Source organism: Camponotus floridanus, unplaced genomic scaffold, assembly GCF_003227725.1.
Source record: "Camponotus floridanus strain SB8 unplaced genomic scaffold, Cflo_v7.5 scaffold2, whole genome shotgun sequence".
In the NCBI taxonomy this organism is placed as follows: domain Eukaryota; kingdom Metazoa; phylum Arthropoda; class Insecta; order Hymenoptera; family Formicidae; genus Camponotus; species Camponotus floridanus.
This window is the reverse complement of record NW_020229325.1, coordinates 510,010-519,679: the sequence shown is the minus strand read 5'-3', so window position 1 is coordinate 519,679 and position 9,670 is coordinate 510,010. Positions and strand designations below refer to the sequence as shown.

The following is a 9,670-nucleotide window of genomic DNA, read 5'->3' as shown; positions in this document are numbered from 1 at the left end:
ATAAATTAACGAGTTTTTTTTAATAACAACAAGTGTACGTAAATATAATTTTTATACAATAAGATTTTCTTTGTTCAGATATGGGTATATAAAAAGATATCTCAATAAGTTTTTTTTAAATATCATTGTATTTCTCTTCTGCCGCGGCGAATGTGTGTACAGAAAATTACTATGCGAATTATCTAAGCGAGGATTCATAGTTATCACGTTTTGTACAATATATATAATGATACAATAATGATGATAATAATAATAAGTAGAAGAATAATCAATTTATCGACAAGACGATTGGTGAAGAATGACAATAGTGATGTATTGATGAACGATGACGAATGATGATCAATGATGATAATTAATATTAAACGCTTGAATTCTCTTTCTCTCCCGCATACATACGTTTTTTTCTGTCTGTCTCTTTCTGTCTCTTTTTTACTAGTTCCACCTCTTTGGCTTGTACATTTTTTACGTGTGTGTGTATGACTGTTTATATATAATATAAATTATTAATGTTACTATTTATTACTAAAATCATTTGTGTATTCACGTTTGTTATTCTTATGAGTCTTTGGACTTTATCGGACATCTTTGAGTCTCAGAACAGAAATTGCGCAAACACTATTTGCGCGAACACATTTACATAAAATTAGTCGCAGAGTTTTACATTTAATCGTATTTGTCGCTTGAGTACAAATTTTTAACGATTAATTAAACGATTAATTCACTAATTTAACTTTACATACTCGCGTTTTTGATTCAGATAATTTTACACAGATCTCAGTTATTATATTTCTCAATCATTAGAATCGCACACAGAAAATTACTAAATCGATAATAACTTACTCGTTAACACAATTGTTTTTGCTAAACGATTAATTAGATTAATTTTTCGCTTGTAGTGCTTATACGTTGCACAGGATTAATTAGAAAGTTTCGCATTCGTAGAATATTAAAAAGAATATCCAGATTCATACAAAGTAGATGAACATTTTCCACTTGTACTTACGAGATTATTTTCCGACCTCTGCATTCTCTCTTTCCAGGCTTTTACAGACGCACGTTCGAGTTTTACACAACGCGTATTTTAACAACAATTTTACCTCATATATATATATATATATATATATATATATATATATAATTAAATTATTAGTAATTATTTAACTTCAATTTGCTCGAAATTTTAATATTATTTTTTATTTAATTTTTTCAAACTTGCACAGAAATACAAATTAATATCAATTTGGAAACAATAGTCAATAATTGGTAAACATTTGCATAACATTTCATCTATAGGAAAAAATAATTTACAAATGATAACAAATATTATTCATATTAAATTTTTTTTTCATCAATACTGGATATTGATTTGCGTGAACAAAAAATATTTCAATGTAATAAACACATAAACTGTATTTTTGTCTCACCAAAAATTTAATATAGCGCATATTGTTTACAAGTTAATGTAAATTTGTTGCTAATAATATGGTTGTGAGTTAATGGCGAAATTTTCGAAAAAATGTTTCGGACAAAGTATCGATCTCGTCGAAATGGTCGACCATCACAGGTGTTGCCGGGGTCGTAGGTGCGTCTGTGATGCGGCGGCGCGCCTTTGTATTAAGCGTATTAATTAAAAAAAACAAGACGAAATGTAATGAACGAATAGACTAAGGAGACAACTAAGAGTTTCTTCGTGCGCGCGCGTGCACGTCCTTCTCACTCCACTAATAAATAATACTTCATAATAGTGACACGTACAATATAAAAATTAATAACGGATAACTTTCTTTCAGTCGATCGAAGATCGCGCAGTCGGGAGATTAAAAATGATACGAGATTAAAACATGCGCTGCTTTCCGTTGGACCCGTTATGTATCGCTTCAATCGTTAAATAACAAATTGCAATATTAATATTAAAATTCAGCGATATTAATTTCGATCCTTAGCGCACTCTCGATATACTTTTACGTAATTTGCATGTGCTGAATTAAATAACAATAAATATATTATACATATCATATTTATAATAATTTAATTATTAATTATGTTTGTTTTTAATTAAATTACTTGGACTCGCAATCATTTCGATTCGCGAATATCGATACATAACAGATTCATGTGCACTTTAAATTGCTCGGATCGTGACATGCTCAACGCACATTTTAACTCATTGGCTTATTTTTTAGAGAATTGCGCTATAAAGAAACGGCTGACAAATGAAATTTTAACTGTAAAATATCGTTTCATATGGATTTCAAGATATCCAAAAATGTATTCTATGAAATTATCTTTAAATGATTTCGAAAGAGTGGAATATTATACGAAAAAAGTTACAGTAATAAGTTTTGCAATAGTATGTTAATTTAAATAAAGTCGCGTATAGCAATTAATTAAATTAGAAACCACTACAAATTCGTTAGAAAATCAAACCAATGAGTTAATCTTTGTGCTCTATCGTAGACTTCACGATCCTCGATCGCTCGATCGTTGTAGCAAACATACTCGCGCATATCCATCTGATTTAATTATTACGTATACCCATAGACATACACGCACGCATATGCATAATCCTTTCTTATGTAAGCTCGACGGACGTCGCTTTGTTTTATAATTAAAAAAAGAAAAAAAAGAAAAAAGAGAAAAATATACCATATCCTAAGCTCGAGCTCTCGGGTCGCGGATCGAATGCCAGAGCGTAAATTAAAGTCCGAATAGATTTCGAGCGAGATGCTGTTTTCCCGATATGTTATTCCTTTTTTGTTTCATTGGAAAAAACCAGATCGAAATCTGATGACGTTTTCGGAAGAGGGTGAGAGAGATGCGTGTTGATAAGAAAATTCGATACCAAAACTGCTTCGATATTTACCATTGATCACGTTCAGGATGGGAACGGGAAAAGCAGGAGATCCAATATGCTTGGACGCTGGGCAAAAATTCGAGACGAATTTTCTCTCGTCAGCAATACGACGACACAGCAACGTCGGTGTAACGGTAAGCCGTATGTAACAGAATCATTCGCACACACCCCCTCCCTTTCTCCACACACACACACACACATACACATACATACTCGCGCACGCCTCTTTGCGCGATTTCATCCATCCCGTCAGGTATGTAATCGACGAAGTATCATCTCGGCATTTAGGTACATATTTTGCGGAGCGTTTACACGAGGGATTTCAGACGACGTATAATTTATTCGCATGTCTGAATTATCGAGGGCATGTAAATAATTATGCGTCGCGCGTGCTCTTTGGCATCATCATTTAACCCGACAGTAGATTAATAAAATGGAAATCATACGTCATAAATGTTGTATAAAGTCCCTAAATTATGCATTTCACTGCCGGTATGTTAATAGCCAGCGGATCGACACCTGTTCGATTTTCCTGGGGAAAGCGCGGCTCTTTTTGGCTCTGGATTTCATCGATACATAAATTATCGTCAACAACGATGGTAATTAATGGAAGCTCAAATCGATTGAGCGTTATGAAAGGTTCGGGCCATTTCAAAAGAACTCAAATCATTGCTGCATTTATGAAACAAATCGAATTAAACATTTAACAAGGCTCGGCGTACGTAACGAAAATCACGTTTCATTTATCGATACAAACTTAATAATGTGCAATTACACACAACAGCGTTTGATAATTTATATTTATTCATATAACAACCGAGAGAAACAATGATTTTATTGATTCAACGACAAATATGTGCATAGAAAACGAAGACCTTAATTCACTTCGCGCAATTTATTCGACAAGTTAATCAAGCGAGTTATTTCTCTGCGTATTCATGTTAAGAACACATATATAATTCAATTTCAAATTAATCTCTTATTATTCCTTAATACACCACGTTAGTATTGTGAAATCTACGAAAACAGAAATCTCGAGAGATTTTGATCCTATAAACAAGAACATAAAATTCCTCGTCTGAAATTACAATCATAAGCACTCGCATTCCTAATAAATCACCCGCAATTTGTATGCAACTTTTTTTCTGAGTATAATTGCTGCGATTAAAATCATATGTGAACGATATTAATAGAAGTGTCACCCTTGCTTCCCTCTTGCATTCCACGTTTCTACCAAACACACAATCGACTCATTCAACTAGTCAGGTATCGAAGCTCTTTTCGACTCTTTGAGCAACCACTTTTGGACACTCTTCAACGTCCTTTGAATCTCTCAATATTCTGGAACCCTTAAACGCCCTAAGACTCCTTAGCCACCACCTTTCCTCCTTTTCCCGCTCTCTCTCTCTCCTTTCCTTTCTCTTTCTTTCACGCCACTTCCTTCTTCAACGTCACCGGGGGTCTCGACCTTCTTTCGTCGCCTTAAAGCGACTTAGATAGCCGTCGTACTTTAAGCTAGGCTCTGGCGTTAGCTGCCTTCGCGGGTACTAATTGACTAGCATCGTTAATTACTTTCGTTTGATCTCTCGCTTGCGCTCGATTCGCGTCCTTTTGGCGCTCTTCCTACTTCCCTCTCCAGAATCTACCTTTTTACTTTACCATATTCAGGCCATACTATACGCTAGCATTGAAAATTATTTCTTCCTCAAAGTATGCGATAGTAATGATATATTAACAGTAATGATATTAAAAATAATAGTTATATATTACTATTTCGTAGTAAATCTTATTATATTATTTGGTATATCGTGTATCAGCATTGTTACATTACGCGTATCGGTGCAATATAAATAATAATACATTAGTTTGATCCCCGTCGAAACAAGGAAGAACCAACCCACCGGGCAGAATTTCGGCCTTTTCTCTTTTAAATGTTAAACGCGCTACCCTAAATTGCGTACGTGGGAAAATAATTTTCGGTCGTCGACCTATTGACGGTTTTTGCGCGTTTCATCCCGTGGTACTCGCGTGGGTTTTCCCAGAGCCGAGGAGAAAATCCAAAAAAGTATCGGAAAGAGCTGCTTTCGTACACACGGGACCCGTCGACGACAGCTGGGCTCTCTTCTTACGAAAAATAAATATAGAATTTCGCGGAATATATATATACGTTCGCGCGCCATCGCTAGGAATACGATAGTATAATTGCTAATTAATTGTTATACAAGAACACACACGCCAAGTTAAACGCGCCTTCCCTACTACCACTTCGCGAGAGACGTAGCTAGGAAAAACGGGGCATTTACGTTTAATTACGGAATTCATGTCGCCCGAATCGGGTTAACCGGCAACTCTGAGAAAATAAAAGGCGCATCTCGCGCTAAGTCGTATTACAAAATAGGCAGTGCGTCGGATTATCTCGACAATCGAACAATCTATTCAACTAAATATTATAGAGAGACACGTACCGCAACTATTCGAATTGCTGTACAAACTTTGGCTCGTACTCGCAACTTTGTTCAGTGCCACGTTTAGCTTCAGGATTTTGAACTTTATCAATCACCGCGTATATATTTTTTTCTTTGCGCTAATTGACCCATTGGACGAAATTAATCTTTCCATATTCTATAGAATAATAAATAAAAGTTTCCATAAACTCTAATTATTTAATATATCAATTCTAACTTCATAAATAAATTAATTTGATCCTACAAGATTATGTAAAGTACTTTTTTTATCGATTTACACGCTTTCATCCAAAACAGCTCCAATATAGTAATATGATTCTGAAATGAATTCGCAATCGAGTTATTCATAATTACTTAATGTAACGCTAAAGTTGTGAGCCGAATAAAAGTATCCCACTCGATGGAAATCAAACAAGGGTGTTCACGGCTGAAAACATGGTGAAAATATGTCTGATAGACGAGCCATTGGATAGCGAAGTGGAGGCTAAACGTGACGCCTGGGGATACGAGCTATCAACGGTATAGTTATCGTTTAGATCGCACGTCACGCGGACGGCAATCACTCGATCCAATTCCGAAGACACAATGATAAATTAAAGAGTGAGGAACATGTGTGCGTGCGTGTGTATATGTGCGTGTCTGTGTGTATGTGTGACTATGTACACCAAGCGTGCTCTCCCGAGATGTGCGCCGCGCGCGCGTGCGCGGCTCCTCTCTTCCGTTTAAATACAATATGTATATATTTGTATGTGTATATGTATATATACACTTACCAGACAATGACGCGAAACGACTAGACTGTGACTCGAACTTTTCTTCGCTCCTTTATCTTTCGTTCTTCTTCCTTTTTGCTCTGTCTCGCGCCTTCTCGATCCCCTTCTCGCTCGCGTAAAACGCGCCAATACACACACATACGTACATGCACGCAAAATCATACCCAGTCTCTATGCTATATACAGATATGTACAATGGTATACAATTAATGCGTATTAATGATCACGCGTCCGGACAGATGCGCCATCGGGGATGAGGATAATTTTGCGAGAACGTTAACGAGCGGCCACTGTCGAGAGCGCGTAGCTCGCGATCGAAATCGGACCGATCGAGATCGACTGAGTGTTGTTATGTCGTGAGCTTGATCGCCGTTATATTACGCGTTATTACATCCCATCAGATGGAAAGCTCGCGAGCTCTCGCGAAAATCACGACCGCACAAACAGCAATGCGCGCCGAAACGTTCAAAGCACATGTACCATTCGAGTTATATACATAATTAATAGTCCCCCCATGTTTATCCGGAAATATTATTTTTCTGTAATATTAAATAGTATTTCTCTTTACAACGATTATACAATACAGTACGAGTTTCGGTGGCAATGCGTGTCGGAATGGTTTTGATTTTTGCGAGTGCGGAAATGGAAGATTTTTTTAAATTTTTCGCCTCGTCTCATCGTGTTGATTCTTCCAAGATTTATAACGATGAAAAATGCAACAGCTGTTTAAACAAATCTGAATTGTACTTTTATAATGACTGATTTATAGTGCGCGATAATATATACGTATGTTCAAATAGCGAATTTTGTTATTCTTCTTGTTTCCTCTTTTTACAAAACATAATAAAGTAGGACAATACGTAGTTACGAAACGTCTATAGAAAATATGATATAAACGCCAAAGTATGATTATAAAAGTTTGAGAAATACGAATTTAGTTCAGAATAAATTCGCTTTGTTGCACTTTTGCAACGAGCCGGAATCAGCTGATATAATGATGAAAGAGATTGATCATTATATAAGAGTGACAAATTATTTTTTTACAAAAATTATAATTATTCGAATAATTTGAATATTCTTTATACTATCAAATCAGTAATTAGCAATCTTTTTACCCCTTCTGCAAAAATTTTTTCACAGCTGATTATTTCCATCTCATGTTAGAAAAAAATCTTCCATCAACACAAGCTCTTCATCATCAAGTTTCACGCATTCTGCACTCGTGCGGTCCACATCCACGAATTGTCTCGCGAGTCAAGTGTTTCAAGAAAGTCTCGAGAGGGATCTTGTCGATGGTTACCAATTCTCTTGACTGTCCCACGGTTTTTGTCTCATCGTCGTCTCCATCGTCTACCTCTTCGCCGCGGTCATTTGTACAATGTTTCATCGACCACGAAGGATCCATTAGGTCTCGGGATCTTCCTGCTTCCTTCTGGTCTCTTCTGCTTTACTTCGCTGTTGTCGAATCTCTCTCTTTTTCTTTATCCTTTTGTTTCTCTCGTCATTGAGCAAGAAACTTCTTCAACAACACGACAATGGACAGCGGAGCGTTGCCTACACAAGCGAGTATGATTCTTTGGTTTTTCCGAGGACGACAGCGACTGGCATTACGCGAAAATAAACAAACGACGAAAGTCGTGGAAAAGAATTCCTCCCTTCGACATATTCTTGTTCCTATTTGGACAGAAGTATTCCCTCGCCGATTCCTTTTCGGCCGATCTCGTTGTCATCCAGTTTGGTTCTTTGGTTTTTTTTTCAGAAATATGGAACGATGGACTCAAACAACTAGATTCGCGATCACGCGACTTGCTCTTCCCAGAGACCGACGAAGAAATATATTATATGTTCTCTAGAACGACACGCAAAGACATTTTTTACATGGCAAACAGTCCAGGATGTTTCCATCCATTTCGTAAGAATGACGTTTTCTTGTCCCGTTGATAATAAGGGAACACGAATGCTTAGCTATTGTTCTTTTCTGGCTACGCGCTTTCGAAACCATCCGCATTTCGCTATGAAAAAGTAGATATTGTGCTCAAGAGGCTTCCGCAGGATTATGGAGTGAATGCGGATTACTGCTACTTCCACGAAAACAAAATGGAAGACGAAATGTAACAAGCGCAACGTTTGTTCAATGTTCGTCTACTCTCACGTCTGTTTCGTCTTCCTGGCGAAAATCTGCCGTTCCCACTATTGCATCATACAAAATATTCTCATCTTTTAGAATTTTCGATTAATAAATTATATATTTCCTCGCTCATTTTTCACGGTTTTCCCAACGGGCGCTCTGCCATTTTTCTCGAATGTCGTGCGCGAACAGGCCGGTTTGGAAGAAAATATACTAAGAAATTACGATCCTTTTCGCGCGGAGGGCGATCTAAGTCATCTTCCCTCCGACGAGGAGAACGACCGCCGATGATTTTACTGCATACCTTTCATTTTTACATGTCCTTTGCTTTCGATGCTTTGGAAATTTAGTTCTCGCTTTAACGCATTATGCAAAATCCGCAATACCTGACATTCTTAACAAGGTCTCTCCCGTCTTTTCCTGCGTCTCTTCTTCTTTTTTTTCCATGGACGATCAGCTTCGCGTTACGTGTGCCTCGGCTGGCCGTACGCGAAGCTGATCTCGCGTCATGGATAGTCCGGATGCATCAGATTGTACATGACCGCGAAGATCGTGCAAGCGGCGTAAACGCCTAGGGCGACCCACCAGAGTAACTGCTCGTGTAGCCGCTGCTCAAAGTTCTTCAACACTAGAAGGCCGATCGTTAAACCAGCCAGGGCACCCGTCAAATGAGCGACGTACGACACTGGCGGACCCATCTGCTCCGCCGCGTATCTATCGTAGATCGCGAAGCCTACGTCAGCGCTAGCTGCAATCAGAAAAATGAAAAAAATTTCGATTAAAATTTGCCATTGATTTCTTAAAGATATACATAATTTTGCTTCCTCCCATGTCCCTATTTTACTTGTTAATAAATATTTAAATTAATCATCGTAATGCTATAGGTATATGCTTGTTAGGTTCCGAATTAAAATTAATCGACTTCCATTTATGGTCAATAAAAATCATAAATACGCCCACAAATTAAAATTAATTTAAAATGACATGTGTAGTAAAATAGAAAAAATAATGCTCTTATTATGCTGTCTTTTAAGAATTTTGTTTTAAAGATTTCTATTCTGTAAAATAACGATGAAAATGATGCATAGCAAAGCGATAAGGAAAGTATACAAAGAACAAAAAGAAGAATAAGAAGAGCAATAAAAAAGTGGAAGAGTGCGAAAAAGTAAGAACGCTCCGCGAGGAGACGAGCCGACGGTGAGCTTTGCTGAAAAGCTCTCGAAGTGTCGTCGAGAGAAGAGCTTTTCTGCAGCTTCCTCAGCAGCTTTTTCCTATGTCTGCGACTACTGCGGATGACTGTGTAAGTTCGTTATATTTCCATAAGAAATTTGTTTCTTCGTTAGTTAATATAGAAACGAGCTTTGTACAAACGGATCAACTTTAGCTTCGAAAGCTAAAGCATCTTAACATTTTTTTACAAAGGTTTTTGTGATCTTATCGATAAATGGAA

At 37.1% G+C, this 9,670-nt stretch overlaps 1 protein-coding gene across 1 annotated transcript in view; it reads right to left on the bottom strand.

Annotated features, from left to right (window-relative positions):
- Positions 1 to 7,212: 7,212 nt before the first annotated feature.
- The window catches only part of LOC105258282 (protein rhomboid), a 362,375-nt gene continuing 359,917 nt past the window's right edge, over positions 7,213 to 9,670 (bottom strand). Inside the window, exon 10 of the mRNA XM_025408100.1 lies at positions 7,213 to 8,968. Within this exon, the coding sequence (XP_025263885.1) occupies positions 8,727 to 8,968 (242 nt within the window). The 3' untranslated portion in view covers positions 7,213 to 8,726. The remainder of the gene's footprint in view (positions 8,969 to 9,670) is intronic.